At 37.0% G+C, this 16548-nt stretch overlaps 1 protein-coding gene across 2 annotated transcripts in view; it reads left to right on the top strand.

The window, feature by feature from the left end:
- Stim (stromal interaction molecule) overlaps positions 1–10117 on the top strand; it is a 193308-nt gene extending 183191 nt beyond the window's left edge. Inside the window, exons 14-15 of one of the 2 annotated variants that reach the window (XM_081739176.1) lie at positions 1032–1064; positions 9051–10117. In XM_081739176.1, coding sequence (XP_081595302.1) covers positions 1032–1064; positions 9051–9272 — 255 coding nt within the window. In that variant the 3' untranslated portion in view covers positions 9273–10117. The remainder of the gene's footprint in view (positions 1–1031; positions 1065–9050) is intronic. The other variant, XM_081739177.1, reaches the window with a different exon arrangement.
- Positions 10118–16548: the final 6431 nt, after the last annotated feature.

Raw genomic sequence — 16548 nt, 5'->3', positions numbered from 1 at the left:
AAAAACTTGAACATTGGGTAAAAGCAATGGAAAAAGACTGAAGGCTCTGAAATGTGGGTGTGAAGAAGAATGGAGAGAGTTAGGTGGGATCGAACGGAAAACGAATGAAATATTAGAAATAGTAGGAGAAAAAGAATAGTTTTAGATGTAATTGAAGAGACGAAGATAAACTGGTTGGGACACTGCCTGAGACGGAACTGTATCATGGAGGTCGCATTAGAGAATATGATGGCAGGAAAAAGAGGGAGGGACGAAAGAGACTAAAGTTTATTGGTATTAGAACAGAAAAATCGTACTTGAAGACCAAGAGGTTAACTGAAGACCGTATAGTATGAAAGATTCCCATTTGGGGCAAATAACATGCCAATAATGACAGAACACCTATGGTGATGATTATCTTCCTCTCCTGGTATGATCCTCCATCCATTAATTCCAGTATTTGTTATAAATATGAGATTCTACACAATGCCATATTAATAACTTTACTATAAATGAACTTTATATGACAGTTTTACTATAAGTGAACTTTTTATACTTTATATATGATTCTTCTTGAGCTCCTTTGTGGCTAAGCAGTTACCGTACACGCCTTTGGCGTGGGAGACTCGGAGATTCGATTCCCGCTGGGAGCGCATGTGGTTCGGATTCCACGTTAATCAGTAGGTCCTGTCTCATATAGCCTCGCTGCTGCAAGGAACGTTAAACTCAAAATCAGCTCAACGTGTGATTCTTAATTGCGTACAGTCGTACATAATTAAACAGTTTTTAATCTTCATTATTTTTAAATTCTTATTTAATGTCAATATGTAATTTCATTTTTCTGTTTTGAAAGAATGTGTGTTTGTATGAAATAAATGTATCTATGTTTAGTGTGGATTTACGCACTTGCTATTGAGTCTGAATTTGTAGGAGTTAGCTCATGGGAAGTTATACGATGTTACAGAAGGAAATAATGATGATACCACATAATGCTTACGGAGTATTTAACTTCAACTTATTTATTACAATTATTCATAAAATCATCTTTGCAGGGTCACAGAGTCCTAGAGGCAAGGGCACTACAGGTAAGCGGAAAGAAGCCCTAGTAATCCGAATGTAGTACCCTTCAGTTGTGATCCCCAGTTTCTAGCTTATTTTTGTTTTTATAATTTTTAAAGGCCCTTTGCAATTTAGATGACCTATTTGTTGGTGCTTAAAATTCGAGCCTCAGCTTTCTTTTTCCATGTTATCATAGCCGGCCATTTATTCCCAATAATTTATCCATGGAAAATAGCAAATATTGCTACCTGTATGATGCGTCGGGTTGTTGTATTTTGCCGTTAATTTCAGAAACCTCACTGTATACTTTTCCTAGGAGGCCTTTTCTCTGGATTCTTCTTGAACCGCTACACGTTCATGTTGTTCTGGTATTTCAGGGGAAAGAATTGCTTCAGCGCTGACAAAAAAGAAGTTGGGGAGAAAGCAAAGAAACTAAGGTTTCCATTTGAAAGACCAATTCATGCTAACTACAACAAGCTAATAAAATTCCTATACGGTTGAGAACTGTTCGAGAGATTCAAAGTTAAGTTCACATTTTGTATCACCATTTGATTTGTTTGGATTTCAGCCAATCAAATATTATGGCAGGAGATTTGTACATAGTATGAAACTTCTTCATCCGGACATTATGATGTACAATGAAACAATCAAATAAAGTTCGTGTCAATGCTAATGAATCAGTTGCGATCACCGCGACATATTGGATTCTTTCTACTACAACCCTTCTTTCAAGTGTAAACCAAGTAGCGGTTCGGATGTCACTTTAAGCTAAAATCTTCTTACTTCGGTATTACATAAGGATGTTAAGCCTAAACACACGAAACGAAACCAAATTGTATGCCTGAATGTCTGTTGTTTTATAAAGAAGGCAAGGTTGCTTAATAAATATATCGATAGAAATTGGTAAAATTGATCGACTGCCTGTTTAGCTTCCAGCATTAGCTTGGATTGGACTTTCAGTTTTGAATTAATTGAATGGTATCTACATACTAAATTTGTAATTTAATACCTCAGTTTTAGCGTGCTGATTATGATACGCTGATTATGCCAAGGAATTAACAGGACATTTTCGTTATTGCTGTACATTTAAAATAATAACAGGATTTTCCCAATGGCTAAGGCGGGAGTTTCCTGATTTATATATAATTCTGTATAATAGTTTCAATTGTACAGTGTTTATCTTTTTGCCCTTATAAAATGACTCTTGACAATTATATTAACAAATATGTAAAAATCAGTACAACGTATTTTTATCAGGAGTCCTTCGTGAGTGAGTGGACAGACTCATCGCTTTTATAGCCAATTAGTCCCGGTTTCGAGTCCAAATGGAGAACAATTTCTCTCGGATGTAAGCCGAGAAGCGGATTGAATTCCGCTTTAAGCTTATATGACCCCTTCCAGCATAACCCCGTTGTTGCATAATAACACCACAGCGAAACAATCTTATTTCTGTTCATATGTAATATAAATACGTAGAGCAAATTATTTAAACAAAACAAAACAAACAAACAAACAAACAAACAAAAAAAGATTTAAACAAAAAAATAACTTTTTCAGTAAAAACCTGGAACAGTTCTCAACCTTACAGGAACTTTATTAGCTTGTAGTAATCAGCATGAATTGGTCCTTCAAATGGCATACATAGTTTCTCTGCAGGCGAGTGTTTTCTCCCGAACTTCATTTGTTAGTCACAATTAGGTGGATTAATACACTAGTCCTCTTGTGAGAATTGGTAATTTGCATACAGAAACACTGCTACAAACATAAGGTAGCTGCCATATTCCTTCTTTCTTTTTTTTAATCGGGTACTTTACGTTTATACTGAAGTATTTCTGTATATAGTTTATCAGTTCTCGGAAGAGATCTGGCGCACTACTCCACTTTAATTTTGACCTTTAAGTTCCGAAGTAATCCTTTTTCTTAAACACAAGAGGAATAACATAAATAAAGGGCGTCTCAAAAAGAACTCCCCGCGTAACGTAGGAGCTAAAGCTCTTGCCTTTGGTGCGAGTGGTCCCGGGCTCAATTCCCGGTGGGGACACTCGGTCGAAAAAAGTTTAAAAAGTTTTTTCAGGCTTTATGCTGAATGAGGTTTTCCTGGGTTTTCCTCATTCACACCAGGCAAATGCCGGGATGGTACCTAACATATAGGTCTCAGGCCACTTCCTTCCTTCCCCAATCCTTGCTTCCTTCCCTTTCCCCGGATAGTGTGCTCGCCGAGGGACGCCATCCCTCATGCGTGACGGGCTAAATGGCCATAGATGCCGAAAGCCCAGATATCTAAATCCTAAAACCTAAAAAGAACGTCAGATTTGAAGTTACTATAAATCTAATTTATTTATTTGAAAGAAGAAAAAAACCCGGAATATACGGAATTTTGAAGTTTAAACGTGAAACACAATATCGGGCATTTGACCCCCTCCTTCCTACTAGCCCTACACGCGATCACTCGGTACATGAAATTAACCATCACCCCGTCCCCTCTTTTTTTTTCATCAACTTTGTCGAGGATACGTCAAATTTCTTGTGAGTTTCTACATATTATGGGGTTTGTTCTGGTAAATTCATGACGTAGCGTACCCCCGTAGGAAAAAGTCACAAGGTGTCAGGTCACAAGATCGAGGTGGGTAGGTTTGGCCTTCTCGTAACGAGATTAGTCTGTCCGGGAACTTTTCACGCAACAGAGCGATTATGTCTTCTGAAGTGTGGCAAGTTGCACCGCCCACAAACACTCACCTGAAAAACAAAAGCACAGTATCAAAAACATAACCTCAATGATCACTGATAACAAAACATGCAAAAACAATGTTGCCAACAACAATAAACAAGAATAACGGGCTTTTCAAATTCGGCTTTCTTTTCGAGGCACTTGTTATATAGTTGTTCAAGAGGCAATCCAGAGAAATAGGCCTGCTGGAGAAAGTAAACAGGGAGGTTTGTGAAATGTAGCAGCAAAATACAATTCCACGACGTACTCAGGTAACAATATTGCTCTTTTATATATTAGCGCGTTAAACTGTAAACGTAAAATGTATTATCCATATAAAGTTTAAAGATCAAAGGAAGGAAGGATGTAGAAATTTCTAGATCTTACCATAAATTTTCTATGGTTACATACTCCTAGGTAGAAGGCAAGTGCATTCGTAGCTTAGAATAGGGTAAGGGTAATGCACACTTCCCACTTTATTTTAAGTGTAAGTTTTAATTATTACAAAAGACTTTATCGTATCTTATGACAAAACGCTTGCATTGGAACTGCACGGTTTGTGTGGGTTGCACGTAGACAAAAAAAGGGATTTGTAATTTGTATTATTTTTTTGAGTTCAGTTTTCTGTGCTAAAAATATGTAGTTTACTCGTGGTGGTTGAATGTATTTTTGTGTATGGTAGTTGTGTTGACCCTGAATATATATATATATTTGTATTTTTTAAAACAATATTTAGCTAAGTTTTTTTCTTATAATAGTGTAGAATATACCTATATTGAAGGTATCAATAGTAAATAGAGACTTTTAGCCTTCATACCTCAAATAGTCATCGACAAAATTTTAAAATGAAAAAAGGATAAGAAAAAATGCAGTCGTTAATATATGTGTTAATGGACTGTATCTACAAACTATAAAAGGTGATTCCTCACATCAAAATAAGAGAAAAAGTTCATATGGACCTGTGGGGTAAAGTGCATGGTTTCAGAGCTAGGGCTGTTCAAAATCGCAAAAAAGCTAAATTTTAACACGCCCTATTTCGAATTCGAGAAAGTGGATGGCGGCCTTATCAGCGTAAAGGAAGTCATACATACACAAACCAAAAATGTATATTTCATCAATGTGCAATGGGTATGCAGGGGATTTCCTATAGGGTGTAATTCCCAGATCTGCTCTAAACAGAGTTTTCAGATATACTCTGATTTCAAGGTGGGTTCAAAGTAGGGAAGAAGTAAACCTTAGAGTAGTGGACACGGAATGCTTCGGTGAGAAGTTGGAAGGGTTAGGGACTGCCAGCACCACGCATAAAGTCAGAGCATGGTAAAGTTCATGCCATGATGTATACATCGGGACAGCTTTAAAGGGCTCTTTCCCCAACCACTGCTTCTTTTCACCCCCACAACCCTCGGTTAGTCCTCGCGAGCGTGTAAGCTGTCACTGCTCTCAGTGTTGCCGTACCTCTGATCCACTTGTGTAGTTAAAGTCTGGCAAAATAAGGAGAAAGTTTCCTTCCTATTTTCAGTTAACAAAAATTTAAAAAAAAAAATATTTCAACTAGGAAAAAGGAAAGAAGGAAAAAGAATCGAGGCAACATTGGTTTTTAGCCAGAAGGGATCATAAATCTCTACCACATGTCGCGAAGACTAATAGGGGAAGGTCCTGGGAGGTGAACAGGGTTTTTAGAATTCCTGGAAAAAGAGCCCTCTTTTTCTGTCCCAATGTATACAGAAGTGTTTATTAAAAAGACCAATGTAACTTCGCATGTCAGTGCAAAGAAAGTTGCTTGAAACTTTTCATCGTTGTTACTAGTTGCCACAAGGAAGAGATCAAGATTCATGATGTCGAAAAAAAATCTAAATTAATGCTTCTTATTAGCAGGAAAATGTCCTATTCCCAGTTAATTTAGATGAAATACCAGCGTTGTATGATGATAACACCAATCGGCAGAACTTCATCAGAACTAAGCTTCAATAGGGTGTCTACAGGTCAAGAAAGTCAAGAAAGTGAAAAAAAAAGTCAAGAAATCGAACACTAGGTCAAGATTGTCAAGAAAAGTTAAGAAATGGCACGGTAGATCAAGAATTTGTGTTTTATATCCTAGTGATGATATTCATCCAGATTGGAAATTTTGGCTGCAACCAGTAGAGGCTGACAGATTCAAACAGGGACGTCATTTAGGGGGAGCAGGAGGGAGCAATTGCCTCCCCCCCCCCAAGAGTTTGAGGAATACATATACTTTAATTAGCAGGAATACATTGTCTGCTATATACTAGTACAAAACGTAAAAGTCGTATGTCGGTGGTACTTGTGCCCCCCTCAAGCGAAGTCTGAAATGACGCTCCTGAATTCAAAGCTTTTTGCAATGTGTGTAAGACTAAATTTGATGTAACATGCAGTGGTTCAGAATCTGTAAGGACTCATGAAAAAAAAAAAGAAAACGACACTCAAAACTCGTTGGTGCTCTCATTAGTGGTAAACAGTCTCAGCTGAACTTCAGTAATGTTGCTCCAGTTCCACTAGTGCAGCAAAATGGTTCTGAATCAGCTCCACCAATGCAACAAACTCCCTGTTTTGTCAGTTCCACCAGTGAAGCAAACTGCCTCTACATAATTTTCATGTGCTTCAGTTCCTTTGTACAACAAACTGTAAATGTACCATCTGCAGTTTTACCTTCTTATTTTGGAAGAATATCTGAAGACACTGTTCATGAACCTGTGGGGTAAAGTGCACATAACACAGTTTTCTTATAAAGGATGATGTCACAAAAGTTAAGATTTTGTGGGCTCTATATAAAGTAATGAGCCATTCTTCGAGCAAAAGTAGTGGTAATACAACAAACTTGTTTGCACTTACGTTCCATGATAAACATAATTGCAGTAAGATGCACAGGATGCAAAAAGTTTCGTATGTTGTTACATACGGGCTTGACCCATTTTTTCAGAATAAGCTTGTTGATGAAGTAAAGAAGAAAAACTTTTTTGTAGCTTCCGTTGATTAGAGCTTAAATAAAGTAGCTCAAAGATGTCAGAGACGGATTTTGTTATTAGGTTTTGGGATGACCAATCGAACATAGTGTCAAGAAGGTACTGGACATCGGAAATTCCTTGTCGTGGCACAGCAAATGAATTGATGGGTAGTTTCACCCGGGGTATTTCAAAACAGGTTGTCACTTGAGGACTATGTAAGTTGCAATGGACGCTGCAAATTATATGTGCAGTCTTTATTAATTACAAGTTGCTAAGACGAACGTGTATAATTCCTTTAGCTTTCATCTTAACCGGCCATTGGTAGGGGATTTAAAAAATACCCTAAAATACTATAGTACCTGGCCAAGAAAATTCGAAAAATCTCGAGAAAGGTCAAGAAATTTGGTTTCTCAAAACTTGTAGACACCCTGTTCAAGTCACACGGTCAGAGCATCGTTGACTTTCTATCAGCGAATGGCAACTCAATTGCTATTCATGCTGTTTCGTTCGATGATAGTCCATTAAGAGTCCAGGCGCTAGCCCCACGCTAGGAGTTCTCAAGCGGCACCATTTATTACGTCTGGTTCGCACAGAAAATTAACTCTAGAACACGCCTGCAAGTAGGAGTGGGACAATATATCCCGGGTACAGCTGCAACGAACCGTGTCTGTAGCCATCAACCGAGCATGATCGATGGCGGTGCGGTTGAATATCTTAGGAAGGTAAACAACACTTCAATTTGTTTTGATGAAAACAAATCATCTTTTGTATATTATATGCATAACCAGCAACATAATTGGACACGCTTACGATAGACAGATGGGCACACCCTACTCAGGCACGTTATTTTATGTTGCCGGTTCAGAACACATATACAAACTTCAGTGTACACTGGCGCCGAGTACATAGCTCAAGGACTGCGGAAGCATAGTTGTTGGCTGCAACCTCTGGTACAGTAGGGAAATAGGTGCAAAAATTAACTGGCCTAAATCGATTGTGGTGTTTATCTTGTGGAAGTTGAAAAGAGAAGAGCATTGTTGACGCAATAAACCTATCTCTGGAATGCTGAACACTGCACCTTGAGATTAGTAATAATAATAATAATAATAATAATAATAATTTGAATTTATTGATAGTTAAGACCACAGCCGAAGCCAAGATGGTCATAATGTACAATAGTATACAATGAAAGATTACAAAGGAAATACAAATAAAACAAAATAAGTAAATTAAAATACATCAAATCATCTCGACCAAATACAAAATAAAAGATTAGCACATGAGCTTGATACAAGCTAAATTGTAAAGTAAAGTTACAACATAACCTCAATTAAATAACTATTGACTAGACCATGATGTATTATGAAGAAGTAAAATATAATGAAAATAATAAAAATGAACATATTACAAAAAAAAATATATAAAAATACACAGAAATAGGTATAACAAGGTACATGAAACAAAGACAATAAGAATTCAATAGACAATATAATAATAATAATAAAAACAAGTGAAGGGTATCATCTGCCAGGAGTTTCAGGTAAGATCAGGTGTGTCATTTTCTATCTAAACATCGCACACTGAAGCTTACCACTAGCTCAAATAGCTCGGCAGAGCCCTAAACGGAAACCGTACATCATCAGGTCAATAGAGCACAGTATTTCCGGTGGTATTTACGGTATCAATCCTGCAGTTAAGTAGTGGAAATTACTTCCGAGTTATCAATCAAGATTCTCCCAATCAAGAGAGAAGCATCGGATTCCGCAGGCGAGTGTTGTGGAAGATGTTAGTTATCAACTCTTTAGGTATCCCAAGAAATCTCTCCATTGTTTGTCGCAAGAAACCGGTTATAGCTATTCAATATGTAATTTATGGGTGTTATCACTAACGCTTAGTTTGTTGTCATTAACACCTAATTTGTATTCTGCAATTTCGCTTCAAATATCCAAAACTTCATTCCAGTTGTAAAGTACACTGGCGAATATTTTCTGTTTTTTTTAAGGTGTGGTTGATATTACTCCGGATGAATTTAAATCAGTGAACATAGTCCCATAAATCTTGCATTCATCCTTGATGATTTGCCACAAACCGCATGAAAATCGGACTTAGTTAGAAATTCTAAACCCAAATGAAATCCGCAAGTTTTGAAGAAAGTTCCTTTGTAGAATCTGCATCCCAATGATAACTTGTGGAATAACTGTGTGGTAAGTTTTTCTCAACTCGCATGATCAGAGCGTTTTAAGGCATATCAGAATAAGTGCTGTATTACTTTCTGGTAACAATTTGTTTTTACAAACATTGATTTGCATTTTTCGTTGTGACTAATAACTGTTTTTTCGTAGGTTGTACCACAGAAAATGTCCCAATCAGAAAGCTGCCTCTCGGCGAGGATCTCGAATGCAGCGAGCGCTGCTACAATTAGGAAAACAATGGAGTTGGCCCCGTCTTTGGATGAGGAGACGTACTCCACCGATTCGAATTCTACAGTCGAGGAACACGAGAAGAAAAAGAAAAGAAAGTTAAACTTTCGATTTTCTAGGAAGCACAAAAACAAGACGTCATGACATAGTAACTTTAATAGACTAGAAGAGAAATGTTTTAACTTGTTATTATTACCGATTCTGCGTCATAATATGCCCCATCGTGTATCCTAGAAGTTGATAAAAGTTTTATGCAGTGATTGCATAGTATTCTGACGTATTTTGGTTTTGATTAAAAAAAAATAATAACTTATACCAACTTTTTTTTCGGTAGAAAAAGAGGCAAAATAAAGCAATAAAAATGGGGTTTGTATTTTTTCATACCAGTGTCTTTTTTTTTCGGTTGGTGATTTTTTTTTTTTAAATAGACATTGCGTACTGTTTCACCGTAAACAAACTGTTCATAAAGGCCTTTATGGGAGAGTTAAAGTAATAAGCCTTTTTCAAGAGATATCAATAGAAACTTTTAAGAAAACTTACAGATAGACCGAAAACTGAGGTTTTTGATGCTGTCTTTAGACAAATGAGGAAAAATAGTTTTTAATAAAATAATAATAATAAAAAACGGTCTTATCTGTGGGGGAAATACTCTTTTATTCTTCTTTTGTGAGTGTAGTATTATTTTACAAGTGTAAGGTGATATTTTGTTAAAAACTCATACAATCATATATATATTTTTAGTCGAAACAGTATTTATCAGTGCTTTTAAATGTACATCTTATATATATATTATATACATATACAAAAAAAGTGAGATTTATATTTCATAGTGCAAATGGATTTTACTGTTGATAAAGTTTTTATTTGTGGTTTGGATATAGCTATGAAAAAATCAGAACTTAAAAAAGTTAAAATGTTATTTTATTTAAATGATGATAACGCCCTGTAACTAGAACTAAATGAAATACAGTTTTTACCTGAAAAGTTAACCATGTGATGATGATTTTTGCTTTATCCCTTGTTTCTAAGGCACAGAGGTAAGATTAAGGCTGCGCCCAGAACACTCGCCAACTTTTGAGGGTGGCTGTACTTCCGAGCGAAGTCAAGAGCGGGATCGTGAAGCATGAGTCATTGTTGGGTGACCTGAAAAAGCGTAAAGGTGTCAGGTGTAAGTGTTCAAGGAGTTACGGACTGAACTAGGATTTCCATGCTTACAAACAACGCAAAGGGCATCTGATGAACTGAAGCGTCAGAGGCTGCTAAAAGCCAAACGCTTACTAAAACGTTACGCAGCAAATGGGTACCGTCGAATGTTTTTCACTGATGAAAAGATTTTCACTGTTGAGGAGACTTTCAGTGCCCAAAATGCCAGGATACATGCCACATCCTCTAGAGAAGCTGGTGAAAAGGCTCCAAGAATCCAGAAGGGTCAGCACCCTGTCTCAGTCATGGTGTAGTGAGATGTGAGCTATGAGGGCACAAGGGAGCTCCATTTCTGTGAAAACGGGGACAAAACGTCAGCCAAAGTGTACCAGAAGACAGAATGAAGCTTGCAGCGACAGAACTGAGGACTAAGCCCCAATAAACAAGACACGGACAACTCAATAGTAGCTAGAGGCAAATGTTCCGGACTTCATTTCCACCTAGTCTGGATCTAAACCTTGGACCACAAATTCTGGTCCAAGCATCAGGATATGGTTTGCAAGAAGAGACATCCAATATTGAAAGTTTAATACAGTCCCTTCGGAAGGCCGCTGAGGATTTTCCAGTTGATGTGTTGCGTAATGCAATTCATGAGTGGCCACAAAGTCTTAAGGACTGTGTGCATGCTAATTGATGGCCGTTTTGAATAGTTATTTCTGATTTTGATTCATAATATATCCATGTAATTCATATTATTAGGATATTAAAATATTTTTTAACCATTTTGTGTCAATGTACACTCATGTCCAAAATTATTGTTGCATGTCTATAAATATGTTGTTGTAGAAATATAATTTGATAACAAATTCGCCTGGTATTTCTTATAATGTTAGTATCTGTATAATCGGCAAATTCTTATAATGTTAGTATCTGTATAATCGGCAAAGACATGTATGTGGCAAATTTCATGTCAAAAGAGCAGTAAATAAGAACAATAAAACGAAAATAAAACTTTTTTGTCCATTTAACAACATTTTATTTTAGTCATTCTAATTTCCGTATTTATAATTCTTTTCCTATGAAATTTAGCACAAATATACATTTCCCGATTATACACATAGTATCAGTATTAAAAGTACCCTGCAAAATCACTATCAAATTATATTCTTACAAGAAGACAGTTACAGGGATGCGACAATCATTTTGGATATGAGTGTACTTAAAACTTTGGAACAGTATTTATAGTAAGACTAGATATATATATGATCGCCATTGGTGACCAAATATTGTAGTTTGGCGAAAAGCTCTTGCATAACTTCAATTCGTGCGAGAAAAATGGGAACCATGCCTTAAAAAAAAATATAAGCTAAGCAAGAGCTCACGAGGAAACCGATTCAAGTGTGACACGAAATTTTGGACGAGTTTGTTCGCAAACGAAGTGCTTTTGTGTACAATTAAACCTATTAGAGGGAAAAACCCTTGATCTTAACCGTTCCGGAGATATAGAGAAATAAGGGGAAGGCTGGTGCTCCGATATTTTTGCGAATTTTTGGATATGTAGCGTTAGTACAAGTGAAAGTGTCTTTTTAAAAATGAATAATTCCTTCATCCAGGCAACTGTAGTAATACATCGCCTTAGACATGAGGGTTACAAAACCAAAGAGTCCCTTAAAAAAAAAAAAAAAAAAAAGTTCTGGACTGAGAAGGCGAAAATACCAGAGTTCCATTGTTGCCTGAAATAGGCGTGTCAGGTATTTATGTTCAGGTTTCTTGGTACGCTGAATCGAATAAAAGTATTATCAGTCAAATAGGATGAAAAATTTAAAAATGGTGGCTATCTGAACTTTCCAAACATTTATAATTTCTACAATTATTAACCAACCGATCGAAACTGTATGATATACAGTATATAAGGCGTACTGGTTTTCGCTTTTTAAGTTGAAGATACTATTTTTGCTTATTGACCCATACATTGAGTTTTAATATAGTATATGTCACACAACTACACATTGTCGTACTTATATTTGCAACAATATGTGTTTATGATTCATATTATTTAATTTGTTTTTCTATAGCACTTTTGCACAGGATATAACATTGTATTTTTGTTCACACAATAACGTCTCTGTTCCTTTGGCTATGTAAATAATACACTTTTATATCACCTTTTCTCATTTTCTACGAACTAACGACATGATATATTAGCATGTAATATCATACAATCTTGTTTTTCGTGTCAATGGCGTTTGTTATTCCTTAAGCTCCTTCTTTCTCTGGCCCCGGGTAAAAGCTACGCCACTCACCTCAACATTCAACGCCACTTTTATTCCATCCTGATGCATCTTTTTTAACGTCTCAATGCAATTTTCAAACATATTCACTCGCAACATAGCCGAAAATTCGCAAAATATCGGAGCACCAACCTTCTCCTCATTCCTCTATATCTCCGGAACGGTTGAGATCGAAGGTTTTTCCCTCTAATGGGTTTAATTGTATACAAAAAAACACTTCCTTTGCGCATAAACTCGTCCACAATTTCGTGTTGTACTTGAATCGGTTTCCTCGTCAGTAAAAGCTTAAAACATCTACTTTTGTACCGGTTTGTATTCGTATCCGCAGATGGTGAATTCTGACGCATATGCTACAGAGAAGGAGCTAAAAAAGACGGAAATACATCATATAACTAGTTTGCTGCAATTTTACGAAGCGCTAAATATACAGCTTCTGAAAAGTAAGTTTTTTTATTAACATGAGTGTACATTTTTTCTGTGATTAATTATAAAAATAACGTCGTAACATCGGAATCACAAATGGAACATCCAGGTCATTCTGTCCTCTGGCTGCACTAATTGAACCGATTTCTGTATAATTTTGGGGCGTTCAGGTATCTGTTTCATTTCAAATATCCAAGTGAAGATATCCAGATCTTGAAGGGACGAAATAAAATTTGGGGGGGGGGGGGGGGCGGGCCTCGTTGGCCTCCAAAATCGACGTCCGTGGGCTACGCCACTGGCTATGTAATCGCTTTTTGGTTCTGCCCCCTGTTGTCCCACCAACGAGTACTTTTAGGAAACCTGAACTTACCTGGTTAAGACATAAAAAAACATTTCCAGAAAGGAATTATAGAACTTTTCCCGGATCGCCCTCCGGTCTCAACAATAAGATGAGCGTCAAGCACGGGGAGGTTCGGATGTCTCGTCTCGAAATATCCACGGACATCCAGATGATCGCTCAGACCACAAAAATATCATTCACACATGCAACGAAAACACATTAAATAGAATAATACTATGCTTATTTATTAAATGCACTATGAAAAGAAAGTAGAAGAAAAACAATCACAATACTAAATGCTGATCTAGACGTAAACACGTAACTATTTCCACTAATATAAAATTACATTTCACATTTGTCGACGTTATAGCCCTTTACTTTTATATCACATATATATATATATATATGTGTGTGGATGAAATATTATATTTTTGGGTTCACCACAAATACTTTTCTCACAACACTCACTAATGCACGTGGGGGTTAATACTGTGGGGTAACACTAAAGTAATCCCACGACATAAGTTCCTGGCTGGTGCAAGAAAAATCCATATCCAACAGGATAAACGTAGACAGTCGCACTATGTAGAACTAGGACATGGGAGTACCTGTACTACTTATACGCACTGAGTCTATGGACCCGGGACTTCACTAAGCGGGGGCTGGCCGTGAAAGCAGTCCTTGATCGGCTACTAGCTCATGCCCCTTTGCGTAATTCTATATTGAGTTAAACAAACATGTCGGTTGTCTCGATACACGGAGAAAGCTTCTAGAGTTCAGGTGTTCTAGATGTGAGCTGGGTTGACCGACTGCTCAATGTTGGTAGTTATTTTAAAATGTACTCAGGTCAAGCCACCTGTATGGATATGCAAATTAGATGTTGAAAGAATTATCACTGGCCACAATGTACAAAAACATTACGATAACTTTGTTGTGAAAATTTTTAGATAAGAACTGGCTGAATGGTAAGTTAGCACCACTGAGTTGTTCACACACTTGGCAGTCTGGTCTATCCTGCCACAGCGCAGTATTTCCATAAATAATTGAAGAAAACACTTAATTTAGTTCCAAGCACTCATATAACGTAGTCTGTGCATATTAATGAGTAAGGAAGAAACACTGAGATTCAAGTAAGAGAAAATACAATATCATATACTGTCAATTCGAATCAAAAATACAATACTGTCAATTCGTATTATGAGGAAACATGGACAGCGCAACTGATGTCCTGAGGTTCCACAAAATTTTCTTTGAGTTGTACAGTAAAGAGATTGCTCTTCTGAAAATCCCGAGTGTGAACTATCAGATTGTGACCCAGATTGTCTTGAAACTTTGATCCAATACTGATTTTGCAGCTTTATAAATCTCTGGGCCACAAACTAATGGTAGCTGGTTCACTATATTATACTTTTGTTGAGTTTTACTATAACTTAACTAATGATAGCTGTTCAATGTAACCTGCGTACAGTATTGAACTTCTTACTTCTCTAAACTAGACGAAAATTAAAGAAACCCTTGTTTTATTAAGACAATATTGCGTAAATTTAATAAATACTACATTGACTAAAACCTTTTTATTTAATTTTACCTACATTTACCAAACCTAACCTAAATTTCCGCAACATAACTTGCCTTATCCATATTGCCCGTACAAAACTTGCTATTTTCAGTTTTCAAAGGATTTTTTTTCATAGTATATGCACATTAATATTTTAAAATGAAATTCTAAAGCAATTTCTAGGACTACAGAGAAGCAATAGTCAAATTTTCGTGTACTGAGATTAGAAAATTAAATAACAAGGAGTGTTTTACGTTTTCTGAAAAATTTACTAAAATGAATAAGGCGAGTTTTGAAAAGGCACAACTCATATATTGTATTTAGTTGTTATTAGTTATACACAAGGATTATATTTTTTTTTTATTATAAGAAAAGGCTTGAATTCTTTTAATTGTTGCGCATGTATTATCGCATAGCATCAACACTTTTTTCGTTTAATGATTTAGCAGATACGGGGATGAAACTTATAATTAGTTTCGATGCAAATGAACTGTGCAATGAGTTCTCTATTTTGAAAATGAAAGGAAATCTTTAAGTTTTACATCCCACGGTTATGCCGGCTAGGCTGAAGGAGATGGTGATAATGAGAAATGAATGCATTGGTGGAATGAATAAATTGGAAAGAAATGGGAGAACCCCGAGAAAATCCACGCACATGGTGTTTGCCCACCACAAAGTCCATTTGGCACGAACTGGGATCGAACCATGGACTGCACGCACAAGGGGTTAACGCTCTACCACTGAGCCACCGCGGCCCCATTCTATGTTTTGAAATCTATATTATCAATACTTGATAATAATTGTTGTAAGTTATTGAGTACGTTTTTCTAGAAAGCAGATGTATCAAATTTGTTCTAAATAATGCAATATATTCTCGCTATACGAGTCAGTAATGTACAAGACGAATGACTGTGAAAGATTCAGATTACAGAAACGGAACTTGTGATGGCCGAAATTTGTGTCCAGATTTTTCCACAAAATTGTTCTGAAAATTTGGACTCTTCTTCAGCAGCTTCATGGGCTGTTTTATGTGGATGACTTTACGATTTACTGTAACTCACGTGATGTTCGTACTATTACTCAACAGCTGCAGCTAGCGCTCAACCACCTCCATCAATGGTCTGCCAGTACTGGTTTCAACTCTCTCATGAAAACACACTGCGTTCATTTTTGTCGCCTTCGTCATTGTGCCTATGACCCTGAGCTGTACCTTGGCTGCTCTCCCCCATCCTATGTGGACCATGTTTGTTTTCTGGGCCTGCAGTTTGATAGATGCCTCACTTGGGCTGTTCATATTCAAGACCTTAAGTATCACTGTCTCCGTTCCATGTGGGGTGCTGACCGTGTGGTGATGCTGCGTCTATATCGTAGCCTCATCCGCTCACAACTGGATTATGGCTGTGTTGCATGTGGTTCTGCTCGACATTCCATGCTTCGTTATCTGGATACTGTTCATCATCTTGGCCTTCGTTTAACGCTTGGAGCATTCCGAACCAGCCCTATTCCTGGTCTCTATGTTGAGGCTCATGAACCATCTCTTTCATACCGTCGGAACTGCCTATTCCTGCGCTACTAGATTTATGTCCGTACCCTAACTGACCATCCTTCGGTCTTCGCCTTTGAGGGTGGTGCTCGCTATGACATATCAAGCACGACCTACTGCTA

The sequence above is a fragment of the Thermobia domestica genome, chromosome 14 (genome assembly GCF_964235325.1).
Source record: "Thermobia domestica chromosome 14, izTheDome1.hap1.1, whole genome shotgun sequence".
NCBI classification, from domain to species: domain Eukaryota; kingdom Metazoa; phylum Arthropoda; class Insecta; order Zygentoma; family Lepismatidae; genus Thermobia; species Thermobia domestica.
The sequence above is the reverse complement of the archived record's forward strand: the minus strand, read 5'-3'. Positions and strand labels throughout refer to the sequence as shown.